General features: G+C 57.3%; 2 protein-coding genes across 6 annotated transcripts; one reads left to right on the forward strand and one right to left on the reverse strand.

The window, feature by feature from the left end:
• Positions 1–37: 37 nt before the first annotated feature.
• Positions 38–6,812, forward strand: LOC148643823 (uncharacterized). 5 transcript variants are annotated; one of them, XM_088614872.1, is made up of 6 exons: positions 38–379; positions 2,700–2,874; positions 4,455–4,657; positions 5,088–5,155; positions 5,649–5,865; positions 6,159–6,812. In XM_088614872.1, exons 2-6 carry the CDS (start codon positions 2,704–2,706, stop codon positions 6,658–6,660), a joined length of 1,161 nt encoding a protein of 386 aa, XP_088470998.1. In that variant the 5' UTR covers positions 38–379; positions 2,700–2,703; the 3' UTR covers positions 6,661–6,812. The 5 variants fall into 5 exon arrangements, with proteins under 5 accessions (XP_088470998.1, XP_088470994.1, XP_088470995.1 ...); XM_088614871.1 differs by lacking the exon at positions 38–379 and adding an exon at positions 2,233–2,333; XM_088614870.1 differs by lacking the exon at positions 38–379 and adding an exon at positions 2,425–2,616.
• A 610-nt stretch (positions 6,813–7,422) lies between these two features.
• On the reverse strand, positions 7,423–15,442 carry nelfb (negative elongation factor complex member B). Its single transcript, XM_088614859.1, has 13 exons — positions 15,137–15,442; positions 14,439–14,599; positions 13,662–13,761; positions 13,193–13,423; positions 12,615–12,800; positions 11,637–11,749; positions 11,434–11,536; positions 11,032–11,127; positions 10,763–10,905; positions 10,317–10,423; positions 9,593–9,734; positions 9,072–9,180; positions 7,423–8,428 (listed from the first exon to the last, which is right to left on the reverse strand). The coding sequence occupies exons 1-13, from the start codon at positions 15,236–15,238 to the stop codon at positions 8,273–8,275; spliced, it is 1,749 nt and encodes a 582-aa protein (XP_088470985.1). The 5' UTR covers positions 15,239–15,442; the 3' UTR covers positions 7,423–8,272.
• Positions 15,443–15,587: the final 145 nt, after the last annotated feature.

A 15,587-nucleotide genomic window follows, 5' to 3' on the forward strand; every position in this document is an offset into this window, starting at 1 on the left:
CTGACCCTGGGCAGCCCCCGGGTCGGCGGCCTCCACCCCCTGGACAGGACGAGAGAGAGAGAGAGAGAGAGAGAGAGAGAGAGAGAGAGAGAGAGAGAGAGAGAGGTCAGCCCAGAAGCGCCGGGCCGGGCCGGGCCCAGTCATCCCAGTGTCGCCCTTCGCCAGAACCAGCGCTTTAATGACACACGTGGGTTAATCAGCTGGGAAGCAGGTGACCTGCGTGGAGCCCTGGCGGGGGCGAGAAGGAAGAGCCCCAATATTGGGATACCGGGGCTGCGATACAGCAACGCCGGCCCCGGGCCACAGGCGCGCCCACATTCCTGTTAGCGGTGCTGGGGGGATGGCGCCCCCTTTGTTTCAGCAGTAGAAGTGTTAAAAGGTAAGAAAATGTTCAACTTTATTTTAAAATAGTCAGATGCCCGGACGGAGAGCAGCGTCGCTGCGCCTATGGACAGCGTCTCTCTCCGGCTCGGGGATCCCTGCTGCAGTTCTGATTGGCTCGTTGCGGTGAAGAATTTCGCGTGAAGCGGCTCCGCCACTCGGCTCTCGGTGAAGCACGTCCCGCCCGTGTGCTGACCTCCCACTGGACAGGGGTTGGTCACGAGCGGGAATGTCGCCAGAGAGCAGAATAATCGTGTACTCGGGGCAACAGGACACAGCTGCTCTTTCTCCTCCCACCCTCGATATAGTACGGGTACCCTGGGTGACCCCCTCACCCCTCCTCAGTCCGCCCCGCCCCAGGCGGTCCTGGGAGGCCCCGGGTCGGTCCACTTACCCGGAGGTCCAGACGGGCCCGGGCTGTTTCCGCGGCTTGGCCGCCTGCCGCCGGTACTGCACCCAGCCGCACACCAGCTCGTGGGCGATCATGACGTACAGCAGGAAGATGAGCACGGCCGGGTCCATCGCGCGGGGCGGGCAGACCGGGCATGAGACAGCGGGGGGGCGGAGTGGGGCGGGAGAGCAGATGTCGGGGGTGATCCGGAATCAGGACCTGCCCGTCGCTGTGGACTCGCTTCGCTGGGTGGCGGAACCGCCCGTGATGTTCTCCTCAGCCGGACAGGCAGCGCATCCCCGCACCGGTCTCCTGCAACAGCGATGCTCGGCGTCGGGGGGTGAGGGTGGGGGGTCTCGGCTCGCCAGCGGTCAGGGCGCCCGCAGCTGGCGCAAGCCTGCAGCTCCGCCGCTCACAGGCTCGGTCGCTGAAACTCGTATACGAATAGTTGCAAAAAAAAAATAAATACAAAATCCCCACCGGACACCAGCGACTGCCACGACCTGAACTGTCTGAGAAATGAATCCTTTGTGCAGGCAAACCAGCTTGAGCCCAAGACCGATAAAGCCAGGTCCCTTCTGTACGAAATGCTACATAGCGCTGGTTAATATTAAATACGCGCCCAAGCATCGAGGGCTGCGAGCCGGCATTTCTCCCCGCTGGTACAGTCTGCTCGCTGATGACAGGCCGGGCCAGGTATGTGTAATTCCCTGTGCACGGACGAGCCTCAACTCGCGGCTCATGTATAATGCAGACGCGCCGCCGGCTCTCCAGCTGTTCTGTGCGCCAGAGCCGGAGAGACTGAAGACATTCCCCCCTCGCGGCGCGAGGACGGAAGGGAGAGAGGATGTTGCCATGGAGACGCCGGGACGTTGCCAGGGAGGGGTGTAGAACCGTCACGGCCGTTTTGTCCTGAAATGCTGCCGCTCTCTTTTAACAGCCCCGGCAGGACGGATCGACGTCGCCTCACGCGTGTCGCAACCCCCGGGTACAAATGCGTGCCTTAGATGGGCAATGAAAAAACGGCCTTTTTCTAAGCGGTTTTCCAACACCGGGTCGCGCTGGGGAGCCGGAGCCTATCCCAGCAAGCAACGGGCGCAAGGCAGGGTAGACCCTGGAGGGGACGCCAGTCCATCGCAGGACACAAGCAGACACCCACACACTCACACTAATGCCAGTCCCACCCCCCCAAAAAAAAAGCCGATTATCCTCCCAGTGTGTCCGACTGTGGGTGGAAACCCACGAGAACGTGATTCTTCCAGATCATTCCTATTATTGGGCTCAATTAAGCGTACAAACCGTCCCACTCGAGCGCTCGACGGGACCGGGAAGCAGCTGGGGTGCGGGCCGCCCGGCGCAGGGCTGGGAGCCCCTAATAATATATAGAGGAGCGGGCGAGCCGAACCCCTCCGGGAATCGTAGGGTGCCCCCGCCGTACAGTGTCCCCTTTATACGGGCTCCTCGCGCAGTAACCGGCGGCGGTTGGAGAGCTCCTGCGGTTTCCAGGGCAACCAGCCAGGCCGGTTGTTTACCTGGATGGAGGAGCGGGCCTGCAGTGTCGGTACGTGGGGGGGGGGCGGCAGATCCACCGTCTTTCTGTCGCGACAGCTGTACGGCACAGGGCGCCGGTGAGGCCTTCAGCGCCTGGGGAGGTCAGCGGTTTAACGTGGAGACCCTGAAAGGAATTCAAAATGAGATGGAGTTGCAGGCGGATGTGCGGCATTTCTGATCCATTTGTTAATTGCAACTTAAAGTGCCCCCTTCCTAAGGCGCGGGGATAATGAGAACGTTTCTGGGGAGCACCGGGGAATGTGTAGGCGGACGAAGTGGGGAGCTATTGCACGGTACGACGGGAAAGTGCACCGCCAGCTCCGTGTCCTCTCTCCCGCGTGGAAGCGCGCACTGATAGCTAGCTCTTCCGCCACAGGCTCATGAACGGATCGGAGGGCCGGAGCGACCGAGGCAAGTCCACGCCGCGGCCGGCGCGGGCTCTGGACACCGTGGTGTGCGTGGGGAAGGCGATAGGACAGCGCAGCCCCACGCGTGACCAACGGGGCGCCGGGACTCGGACTGCGACCGCCCCGCATCAGGTCCGGAGAGGGGTGGGTCTTCAGCTATCCCCCGACGCGCCGGTTCGCTCTCCGGTCGGCGGTGTCTTAGGATTAACACTGAAGGGGTTAAGAACACGCGAACTGTGTGGCTCACGGCCTCAGTTCGTTTCAGACAATCGCCAACTGCAGGCAAAGGAACCGTGTAACTCAAAGCAGGGACCTAACGAGTGGGCAGCTGGGACCTGGGTGCGCAGAGCTCAGAGAATCTCTAACCTGGCATGAAGAGGGTCAGGCAACAGTGAAACCGCAGGTTCGATTCTTCCTTCTGGGAGAAGCAGAGAGTGACGCCAACAGCCTGTCCTCGTTTTAACCGACTCCCACAACTCCCATAACCTCCCAGCAAAACGTTCCAGAGGCCCAGTGCGGCACGGTGATTTCTCTCTCTCTCTCCTGGCTGTGCCGTGTTTCCAGGTAGCAGCCTCCGGAAGAAGGCTCATCCGCTCTGCGGATCCCGGCCAGCAGCCCAAGAGAAGCGCGGAGGTTCAGGATTCCTCCTCCAGGTAACTGGAAGGAATCCTGCTTTTTCCCCCCTCTTTCTTTCGGGAGGGGCCTGCCCCTGGCCTGTGGCCCCAGAGCTGTGCTGTGCTCCGCGAGGCTGTGAATCTCAGCACCAGGGCCCTCAAGGGAAGCCCACCTGCACAGCCAGCACTGCTCGGATAGATGCTGCCTGGAACAAAAACAAGACGCCCTCCTTGTAAGGAGGAAAGACTTGCCAGGATTGAACTCCTAGAGTAACCGCTAGGGGCTGGATATTGTTGATCAGGTCTATCCTGTCAATAGATCATCAGTCCAGTGATGCAAATGAGCTTGGCTTACCTGGATCAGTAAGGCAGCCGTTTCTTGAAGGATCGAGGGGAAACCTGCCCGAACAGCAGGACTGGGCAGCCTGTTCCAGCCTCCCGCTCCTCCGTGTGTAAAGAAAACTGCTGGCTTGCGGAAACCCTCCGGGCTCCCCGGATGTACCAGTGGTCCCCTTCCGGAGAAGCCTGCTCAGTCCCAGAAACAGTCCTTCACAGACATTAGTCCCCAGAAGATCTTGAGCTCCTCTTTTCATGTGGAAGAGCTCTTCTGTCCCCTATTCCACTGAGAGAGAGCTGGATCAGCCCCCCAAATTCTGCATTTCCCTTCTTCGCAGAATATAACCTCACCTCGTCTGTTTCCCCATCACACCGTTCAGACTACAGAGAATTCAAACTAATCCAGGGATCCAGTACCAAATCCCTTTCCAAATCCGGCAAAGGTTCCCGTTTCTGAAAGCGGTGTTAAAGGTCAAGTACTCAACAGTGCCCGCGAAGGGAAAACACAGGGCCGTCCAACACCGAAGCTGTTTCGCAGTGTGCGCTGCGAAGGGGACTCTTCTGCTGAGTTCCCTTTTATCGTCCCAAGTGGGAGATTCGCTTCGCAGGCAGGTCGAAAGACCCAACACGTCTAACACCACGTGAACCCCATTCATATAGAAGAGAGGTGCGTGTATGATGAGAAAAGGAAATATATAAACACAGTGAGGGTGAGGTGTACTTTCAGATCCTTTCAAACTCTCGCGCTTTCTCACCCCCGTCTGCTCTGCCCAGACCACAGGCCCTCCCAGCACAGGGAACACGCAGAAGGAAGATCCTCAGTGGCCAGTGGGAGCTGCGCAGACCGCCGAGCCCCTGAGGAGTCCGGCGGAGCGGATACCGGTCAGTCCCGCTGGAGGGAGCCGGAAGCCCACACAGCGCAGTCCCGGGCAGCGAGGGCTCGGAGGCACCGGGAGAGTTTGGAGCAGGACGTCCTGGTAAGGCGCAGGGGCAGGGATAGAAGGACACACTCCACCTACTGCCGGAGGCGTGGGCAGATTAAAAGACTTAAAAAAATTAATTTATAATTTTCCTTAGTCTGGTTATTCAGATGCAGTTATCATTACTTATTTAGATAATGTATTTATCTTAAGGCAAATTATCCTTCACCATGCACAGCTAGAGTAGGGGACAGCTTTGAGGGTTTTGGCTGATTTTAATTCATTTCCATCTCCTTGTCCAGTGTCCTCACACACTGGGTTCGGTGAGACGTGAAGCCTACATGAAAATGTTGTCAATCGGGACAAATTTGGTCCCGAGAGCGGACATGCGGTCCACCAGCTCCCTGAGAAGTCAATGGTGTAAAAATGACTAAACAGGATGTAGGTTTCCCTGGGATTTACAGCCGAGCCCCTCCCTGTCTTGCAGCCTCCAGCCTCTGCTGCCCGTGGAGCTGTGCGGCCCCCCCATCTCCCAGTGCTCCGGGATCATGCCAGGTGAGGACACGCCCACAGTTCGGACCACAGCCAGGACACAGCACACACCTGGACAGCAGCAGCTCCTGGTCCTGGGCAACCCCCCCTGTCTTCAGGGCCTTCGTCTCAGCCCGATGGAGTCCCATTGTCTGTGTTTGGGCAATAATGACAAATTTTCTTTCAACTCTTCGAGCTTTGAAGAGGCTTTGTACTTGGTGTCGGTGCTCTAACAGTTTCTGAGGTTTAAACCTGCCCTCATTCAGGTGTGCTGCCTGGAGTGTCAGCAGTGTAGACAGGAATAAGGGTGAAGAGGCTGAGATGCTGACAGTTCCTTGTGGTGAAGGCAGCGGATTTCATGCTGGAAAAGTGAGGTCGTTTTGAAACTTGGGACTGAGCATAGAAACAAGTTAACAAACAAGGCAGCAGATCCATTCAAGCAATAGTGTCCCCCCCCCCAGTGCCAGGTCTGATCCTCCTTTTTGGAGCAAGTTACAAACAAATCCTTCGCTTTCAGGAAGGAACCGGAGAAACTCTCACCCGCCCCACCAGGCCTGTCCTCTCTGCTCCTGTCCAGCCAGGGTCGTCCGCGTGCAGGCCAGGGGTCAGCCAAGAGCCAGCAGGCCCGCCAGGCTCAGGCAGCTCTTCGAGGTGATGCTGGAGGAGGACGCCCCGCCCACGTCTGGGCGCCCCGTCGTCCAGGCCTCCGGGGGGCGCCACACAGGGCCCAGCAGGTGTGGGGGCTGGTTATTTGGGAAGGGGCTACTGCTGTGACGATCAGACCTCTTACTGAAGAATACCTGCTTCTTCAACATCTTCACAGCTCAAGAAGGCTCAACACCTTTTCTTCTCTCTACTTTTCACACTCGACTTAAACTTTTCTTGTTAAAAATAGTGGTTATGGCACAGCTGAAAGTATATCCCGCTAGCGATTAGAGAGGTTTCCCAAAAAGCTCTGCAGTTTCCTCATGCAAAGCTGCTGAAAAGCCACCCATCCCGATTCCTCGAACTCCGCCTCCCCTTGCAGAGCCGGGCCTCCCCAGGCACCCGCCCGCGGGACGGGCACACCGACCCCGCCTCTCCCAGCCCGGGACGCCCTCCTGCTCCAGCTGGCCCGGCTGGATCTGCGGACGGGCCCGGGCGAGGAAGGCAGAGCCGGATCGTGGGGAGTAAGGACCAAGGACCACGCGTTGCCCCGCCTGAGGTTCCCCACGCCCGGGCCGGAGCCGGAACCGGATCCAGATCCAGATCCAGATCCGGAGAGACGGGCCGGGCGGGACCCTCCCGTGGTGGACGTGCCGCCACCCCGCGGCGGAAGGCGCGCTCCGGCCAGGGGATCAGCCGGCCCCGGAGAGCGCGCGCACGGGCTAGCGTTCCCGGGGGGCCAGGCGGGCGGCTGGGACCCCGCCCTGTTCGAGGCGACGCTGGTCAGGCGCGACGCCGCGGGGCAGCACCTGGAGACCGTGTGCTGCAGCCCCGGTGCCCCGGAGAGGAAGAGGAGCCGGCCCGAGCCCGAGCGGCCCTGCTGAGGCAAGGACGCCCTCCCCGCTGTCCGAGCACTCCCCTTCGCCCCCTCTTTCCAGCGGCTCAGGCTGGCTCCCCTTCCGAATGGGAAAAGGTCCTAGCTTGGTCTTACTCCAGTATTTTCTCACCTGCTGCATGAATACAATAGTTCAGACAACCTGTCGCTTCTAAGCTTCTTTCTTCAGGTACATACATATATACTTACCTAACTGTTAAGGCTCTGGTTTCAGGTTCTAGAACAGCCATCCGGTCCCAGTCGGACCAGTACAGTCCATAAAGGGTGACTCCTCCCATCCACAGCGACTGGGATATGGATCAGAAGGGCAGGGTTTCGCGTTCCACAAAGAGGACCCTACCCTGAGCCCTGGTGCTTTCCCCGTCTGCAGAGGGGGCTGGCGCTGTGGGGGAGCTGACGGGCACAGGGAATATTTAGTCAAATTCCCTGCCCAGCTGATTGATGGGCAGTGTGCCTGCAAGAGCCTCCGGGGAACAGTAGGGCGTCTCTGGGCGCCCCACGCTTCCCAGCACAGGTGCAGCCCTGTTGGAGTGCAACGGGAAACAGCAGGTGTCCCTGACAGCAGGTGAGCAGGTGAACACCTGTTTATATTCCAAAAACTCACCCAAACCGAGAAGAAACAGGAGGGACCTTACACAGAGAGTTGTGGGAGTGGGGAACAAGGTTCCCAGTCATGTTGTTGAAGCCGACACCCAGATGGGCCTCCTCCTCCTCCATGACCGTTTTTAGCCTCACAAAAAACACTCCCAAATCTCAAAAAAAACTTTATTTACAGCCTGCTTTCTGCACACACGCACACAGATCTACACTTCTGCACACACAGTCCTAAATCCTACGCACACTTGCCAAAATATGAAAATATACCGTAAACACCCTTCCAACGCTCTGTATTAAAAAAATATACATGCTTGAATATGCAAGGTGTCTGACATACTACAGCTCTACTGAATAATGCCGCTTCAAGTCTGTTAAAACTGCACTTAAAAAAAATCCTGAACTTCATTTTGAGTGAACACAAGAATCAATCGCTGACTGTGTACAGCCGGCCAGGTTCAAAGAATGCGGATTTCGTGGAAGCTCTTCCAGCCCCCGAGTTCCTCCCTGTCCCTGCTCCTGCTGCTCCGATCAGGAGGACAACCGTGGGGGGGCTGAGCGAAAAAAGGCTCTGTTCTCGCCGCATGGCCTCATGGGAAGCGGCGCGGGACCATCCAGAGCACGACAAAATAGCTCAGCTCGGCAAAAAGTTAAAACTAGGGTTTCCCCCGGAATCAGGGAGGCCGCAGAAAAAGCCCATTTTAGCTGTACACTGGAGAAGGAGAGGGGGGGCTGCTTGGTTTTCAGAGCCAGGGTGACAACCAGCTCTCTTGCACTGAGGGCTTTCAGATGAAGGTCTTTTCTCCCCCCCCCACCCCCCCTGGGTCTGAAAAGCACAGAATTATAAATTTGATCCCCTCGGTCCTGCGGATCTTTGAATCTGGAGACCCATTACGGCTGCCCTATTAATTACCCAATCGGAACAATGAGAAGCCACCTGCGGGCAGCCTGCAGGAAATCCAAGATGTCGAGGCGGCTCCTTACGGGGCCCGGGCCCGCGGGCTCTCTCACAGCGGGGCGGCGCCAGGCCCGGCGGGGGGCACGGAGACCGGGTGCAGCCCCAGGTCCAGAGAGGGGGCCTCCGGGGCCGGGGCGGGGCTCTTCTTCTGGGCGTCCAGCTTCTCCGCCAGCTGGGCGTAGAGCTCGCGCACGGGCTCGCTGCTCTGTGGGGAGAGGCAGGGCCGTGAGTGGAGGGGCTCGGCTCGGCAGGGCCAGCGTGCGCACTAACACGGACATGAGCAAGCTACAAAGGAACAAGTCATAGGTTTATCCCATGCTGGAAAGAGAAGAAAGAAAACAACGTTTCGCCCGTGGAGCCTTCTTCAGGTGTGTCCTGAGAAAGCTACACACCTCATAGCACTGCTTAAGTACGACCAACACAACAAACTAAGGCATGGTGGAAAAGGGTCCCTGGGGGGGTAAGTTGTGTTAGAGCAGCAGGGTTGGTGTTCAGACAGGAGCAACGATATCCATACATCATGACACAGAAGGCCTGCCTCTCGGATTCAGGCTGCCGAACCAGCAGATCGGGGTAAAAATGAGAGCAGATTCAAGGGAGGACCGGTAGAACAAAATCGACAATGAAGCATCGACCTTAAAATACTCCAGCTTCCTGATAGACGCTGTTGACCTTTTCTGAGGACCAAGTCGTTATTGGCTTCGAAATTAAGCTGGGGAGTCCAGAACAGTCCCCAGGCACTTGCCTTGCTCTACCAGCTCCAGTGAATCTGCCCCATGCAGGTCAGGGTGGGAGTGTGGGCACCACTACACTGCTCGGACAGTCCGCAGCGGGCTGCGTGAGCTCACCTGCTTGGGCGGCTCCAGGGCCTTGAGGAGAGTCTCCAGCCGGGAGGGCAGCACTTTGTGATGCAGGTGCAGCAGCAATCGCAGGATGTGTCTGTGCACGTTCTCCTTACTGGAACACAGGAGCAGTTAGCCAGCGCGGCACAGGGGGACGCACAAGTCCTGACTGCTTGGGGCCAGAACCCTCACCTCCCACCACCCTTCTGCACACAGCTGAGACACAGCGCGCTCACACTAGCTGACCGATACAAACCCAGACCCAGTTACAAAAAGAGGACTGTGGGGACTGTAGTCCCGTGAGCGATGACTGTCAGAGAACCTGAGGCCCGCAGTGCATTAATGGGGTAAAATACCAGAACACTGTGGAAAAGTGGCTCCCCACTGTCCCGATGGAATAGAAATATTATAGATATCATAGAAAGCTAGCGATACAGTGAACACACCAAGAGACTTCCCACATTCACAGAGCTCCAGCAATATTCCAATGTTGCCCACCCCTTGTTACCAGGAAGGTGGAGGGATACCTGGAGAAGGAGGTGAGGAGAAAGCCGTCAAAGACGGCGTTGCAGAACTCCTCCGTGCCAAAGTCGTCGGACAGCAGGGTGAGGTGGCCGGTGAAGAGGTGCAGGAAGATGTCGCCCAGCGCCATGTCGTTGTGGGTCTCCGCTGCAGGCAGACAGAAACACGGCCTCAGCCAGGGGCACAGGACTGAGACAGAGCTACAGCCTCAGCCAGGGGCACAGGACTGAGACAGAGCTACAGCCTCAGCCAGGGGCACAGGACTGAGACAGAGCTACAGCCTTAGCCAGGGGCACAGGACTGAGACAGAGCTACAGCCTCAGCCAGGGGCACAGGACTGAGACAGAGCTACACCCTCAGCCAGGGGCACAGACACTCAGGACTGAGACAGAGCTACAGCCTCAGCCAGGGGCACAGGACTGAGACAGAGCTACAGCCTCAGCCAGGGGCACAGGACCGAGACAGAGCTACAGCCTCAGCCAGGGGCACCGACACAGAGCTACAGCCTCAGCCAGGGGCACAGGACTGAGACAGAGCTACAGCCTCAGCCAGGGGCACAGGACTGAGACAGAGCTACAGCCTCAGCCAGGGGCACAGGACTGAGACAGAGCTACAGCCTCAGCCAGGGGCACAGGACTGAGACAGAGCTACAGCCTCAGCCAGGGGCGTGACTCCCTACCCTGCAAACACAGATGTCCAGCTTTCGGCTCGGAGGCCAGAGCTACTCACCCAGGGCGGGCAGCAGCCTCTGCAGGGCGTTCTTGTTCCTCTGCTTGGTGATGTGCAGGACGTAGTACAGCCCCATCTCGCAGGCCACGCGGTTCTCCTGCAGGAACCTGAGAGGGGACAGCGGACCCTCAGCCCACCAGAGCTGCATTACTGAGCCCCAGCTCTTTACAAGGGCCGCGTTAGAAGGATAAGGCCACACGGGTGCACAGACACGCACACGCATGTGGGAAATGCATCAGTAGACAAGCGTCCTTATTAGACTGTGCCCATGCCTGCCCCTAGCGCTGAACGGTTAACCCTCTTAAAATTCCCCTTTCATTTCCAGATCGGGTGCCTCACACCTTCCCCTGCGATCTGTCCCCTACACTTCCACTTCACTCTAAACAGGCAGCGTGGAGCACACGAGGCACACAGAGGCAGGTGGGGGGCGGCGGAGAGGCGCTGACTTGGTGTAGGCCTCGGGCAGGGCGGTGGGGTAGGTCAGGCTGCTCTTCTCCTCGGTGGGCAGCCTCTGCTCCACAGTGAAGGTGTAGTCGTCCACCACCACAGACATCATGGCCGGCAGAAACCGGGTCACCACCTCCAGGTCCTAGAGGGAGACAGCACCCGCACAGTCACGGGGGGGGGGGAGAGGGGGAGACACTCCCCGCTGGCTTGCGCACGCGCACCCAGCCCCCGCCAGCCGGAACGCAGGCCGGCCGAACTCGGCTCGTACCAGGCGGGGCTCCTTGAAGACCTGGCTGTCAATCATGTCCCAGGCGCCCTGCCCCAGACACAGCATGCGCAGCAGCAGGAGCAGGTCCGGGCTGTCCTGCACGGAGACACGCAGAGAGGACGCTAAGTCACTGAACCAGATTGTGTCTGCAGCTGAGGCAGCTGAGGCAGCTGATGCAGTCAAGACAGCTGAGGCAGTTTAGATACGGTTTATTTTTAACGTCAGAGAAAACTTTCTTTGCAGTGAAGATCAGACTGAAAGCCTACAGACTGAAAGGACGGACAGCTCTTGCCCTGCAGGCCCAGAGGCCAGAATTCCTTTCCAATGAGCAGCTCCTTGCCTCCTGACTGGTTTCTTACCCACGCCAGCTACTTAATCCAGGTCATTAAGGGAAGTGCTCACCCTGGGCAGGGCGTCCTGGCCCAGCAGCTCCTGCAGGTTCCTCACGGTGCTCAGGACCAGGGTGTTGCTGGCAAAGGGGTCACAGAGGATCATGGACAGGTCCCTGAGGAGCACACGGACAGCGGGGGGTCAGGCGGCCGCACGCAGCGACACTCCTACCCCCCGAGCACAGCGCCCCCCCACCCCCCAGTCTCCCCGCTCACCCCAGCACTTGCTCCTGCCCTTTCTTGACCCCATCCAGGAAGCCCTGCAGCTCCCTGGCCCGCTTGGCGTCCACAAACTTCTCCCGGATGCAGGCGTCCAGGCACCAGGTGAACTGCGGGGGGCGACACAAACAAGCAGAGCCCAGACGCTGTGACTCTCAGGGGGGGGGCAGAGCTCTTAGCACTTCATAGAGATAAACTAGATGAGACAAAACGGCCACATCCGCAAAAACAGAGCAATGGGGCCCGAACACCTAACTCGGGGTTCATTTTGAAACTGAAATTTAAAACAGACAAACTGTTCTCCTTAGAACAAGCAATTTTGAGTGTTTGTTAAATATTCATGCCTCAAAGCCCTTTTCCTGCGTTCGGCAAATCTCAGCAAGGCCATTATTCTACAAGAGTGGAACGTCTGAGCTAAAGGCTTTTCTCTGCACTCCTTTACTCAAGGGACTCCTGGGATGAACAGGCATTCAAGAAACAGGTCATCACCAGCCTCCAGCCCCATCGAGTCAGTCTTAGGGGGTCACTCAATTCCCCCCCCCTTTTTTTTTTAAGAGGTGAGAAACACCTGTAAGTTACAGATCAGATAAGCATGCAATCCGTTCTGGGAAGGGTACTCCAAGGCCAAAGGAGTTTCAGATTTTTATCCAGGATGATCTCTGGAATCACTGAAACCTAGAAAACGGACCGTTCCCACTGATCACAGTATAAAAATTGTGCCTGGTGTTTAGAAACTGGGGACCCAATGGCAAACTCTGAGTCTCGCCGGACTGGAGCTCTCCAGGAGCAGGGCCGGAGACCTCCAATTTCGGCCCCCCGAAGATCGCAGGATCTTGCGTCGCTTCGCCGCCGAACGCCGGCACCCGGGATCGTCCGCTCTGTTAATTCCCTACTGGTCGGGGGCGGACACCCCCCGTAAGAGGTGGTGACACATGGGTGTCCACGCTCCAGAAGGAGCAGGCCAGGCGGGCGCACCTTGTGGCAGGGGTCGACAGAGCAGATCTCGCTGACGTCCAGGTCGTGCAGCGACATCAGCAGCTCGGCGCGGAGCGTGCAGTAGTGGACGTTGCGAGTGCGCAGGAAGAGCGTGCGCAGGAACTGCAGCACCATGTCGTACAGCTTCACGCTCTTCCCGATCATCTGGGTCAGCCTGAGCACCACCTGCGCACAGGCGCCACAAGAAACAACACAGGCACCGATTTAGGGAAAAAACCTTCAAAATCCAAAACTCTCGCCCAGGCGCCGCCGAGTGACGGATTTGGGCAGGAAACCGCCTGCCCACAGATACAAAAAAAAAAACGACTCTTTATATGAAAATCATCCTGCCAAACAAAAAGCAATAAACAACACAGCAGAGAGAAGGCATCAGCTTTTCTGTGGGCCACAAGCTTCTGATCACGCGAATCATTCCAGAAATGAGGACACACACGCAGGCACGCGTGCACACACACACTCCCATACAGGCACTCCCACGCACGGGCAAACACGCATACGCAGGCACGCACCCACCCACACACACACGTGTTCCCCGCGTGCTGCCCCCGCCCCCTCACCTCTCCCTGCCGGCGCATCTTGGGCGAGGGGCTGAAGAAGCTGTGCAGGACGGACAGCTCGCTGCTGAAAAGCGCCGCCTCCTTCTCCACGATGTACTGCTTGAGCAGAGGGGAGACCTCGTCCCCGAACAGGGCCTGGTTATCCTGCCAGATCTGCCTCTTCACCTCCACCGCGCACACCTTGTACAGCTCCTTGTCGGCCATGACCTGCTTCAGCTTCTTCTCCGGCACCTGCAGGGGGGGGGAGAGAGCAGGCAGGCAGGGCGGGGTGAGGTGGGCTGGGAGACCCCCACCCCACCCCCAGCGTCCAACAGGGTGCAAGCACGTCACCTCAAGCCACAAACCCCAATGAAGAGAGAGACAGACACCACTCCTGCACCCTTTCCAAGACAAAGACAAGAGAAGTGGACAGCCAGAGAGACTGGCCCCACAGAGAGCGGTCAGCGGTCAGCGGTCAGCGCGGACTGGCCTTGGGCAGGTGCTTCATGACTTGCATGACGACCGGCTGGATGGAGGGCATCTTGACCAGGGGGAAGCTCTTCTCCAGCAGCTCCTCCAGCTTGCTGTACCTGAGGGAGACACGGACAGGCGGGGTCAGCCACTCCAAGCAGCGCCTGCAGGACTGGGAGCAAACCAGTGCAGTCCTACACGCGGGCAACCGAGCGTGCAGCCCTTCCAGTGCGCTCCATTCCAGCTCCTGGCTGCACACAGCACATTGAAACATCAAGCACACCCCCGAAATAAAACAACACCACCCATACAAGTGAAGAGCTGATGGCACGGATGCACAGACTGCAAGCCTGCAGGGGAACAAGTAATAGGTTTATTCCATGCAGAAAAGAGAAGAAAGAAAACACAACGTCTACCATCATCCAGGTGGGGCTGCACATTGGTGGTGGTGGAGGGGAGTCCCCATTACCTGTAAAAGCACTTTGAGTGGAGTGTCCAGAAAAGCGCTATATAAGTGTAAGCAATTATTATTATTATTATTACATTACATGACCTTTGCTTACTACCCTGTCTTTCTCACACCCGAAGAAGGCTCCGTTTCAGCAGGGAACAAACCTATTACTTGTTCCCTTGCAGCCCACACATGATGACGCAGCTGCCCACCTGAGCTACTGCGAGCTGAGAAGCCCTGACGCACTGCACAACCCGGGGTTGTCTCTCACTCCGAGGATACTTTCGAGTTAAACGGTGTAAGACAGCCTGACAGTCAGGCGAGGCCCCTTTGGCCCACACGTACCGATCGGCGTCCTTGCCCTCGGCGATGACCGCCACCCTCTCCATCAGCTTGTCCCTCAGCTCGTCGAACACCGACTGGTGGAACTCGAGCCGAGGCGTGCCGTGCAGGTCCAGGAACGGGAGAGCCGACTGCAGGGTGGGCAGCAGGATGCCATTCTCCGTCTGCGATCACAGCCAGCAGAGATTGGATTGCGAAGTTACAGAGCGGCGCGGCACTACAGCAGACACAGCATAGCTGAAGCTGGTTAGGGGTTGTGTCTTTTAAAGCAGCATGGTTTTTTGAATCGCCTTGAGAACTCCTCTCCCAGATACAGTTTGCACATGACCCTTCAAACCACGACCCATTCCGTTCTTCAATTACACACGTTGAACAGGCGACTCGAGATTCCCCTCAATGTCATCGTCGCTGTCTTATCAACTCGTTAGTTTGTTTGTTTTTTTGCTACGGGGACAATTATTTATAACACTAGAACTCTTGCAGCGACAACGGAAATAAATTAATCAATTTCAACGTCAACAAACACAGGCGTAAATGCAAAATCCGCACGTCTTAAAAAAACACCCCAAAGTGCATTGAGCTCGGTGTACTCCTGACAGTCGACCCAGTAACTTCTGCACGACTGAAGACTTGCTTAGAAGACGAAATCGAACAGAAATAAGTCTCATGTCCCCCCCCCCTCCTTGATATGCTGCGTTTACCTGAAACTGATCGATGGCTTTCAGGGGCTCAGTGCAGTTGGTCAGTGTTTCTTTAAGATCCTCGCCGTTGGAGATGCCCAGTTCAGGTAAACCCGCAAACATCCTGCGTTGATTGTTTTTTTTTTTTTAAACCTAACCCGGAGTCCGTAAAAGCTTGTAACGCTATCGATTAGAAACTTATGACGCTTAAACCAGAAAAGCACAACTTTCCTTTTTGTTTAAAAGCAACACAGCCTCCTCTTCATCCATTCAAATCGTCAGTGCATTACTCACATTTCCTGTGCGCTGCCTCGTAAACAGTCCCCCGGGTGCACAAGGACGTGGTAACATTGGTTCCGCTATAGACAGAACCGACTATGTTAACACAGATTTCTTCAAGTATACTTACTGTGGCAATCCGTAATCTCCTTTCCAGCACATTAGGAGGGTTGGTGATGATCCTATTCAAACT

The sequence above is a fragment of the Lepisosteus platostomus genome, chromosome 21 (genome assembly GCF_059453375.1).
Source record: "Lepisosteus platostomus isolate fLepPlt1 chromosome 21, fLepPlt1.hap1, whole genome shotgun sequence".
NCBI lineage: Eukaryota > Metazoa > Chordata > Actinopteri > Semionotiformes > Lepisosteidae > Lepisosteus > Lepisosteus platostomus.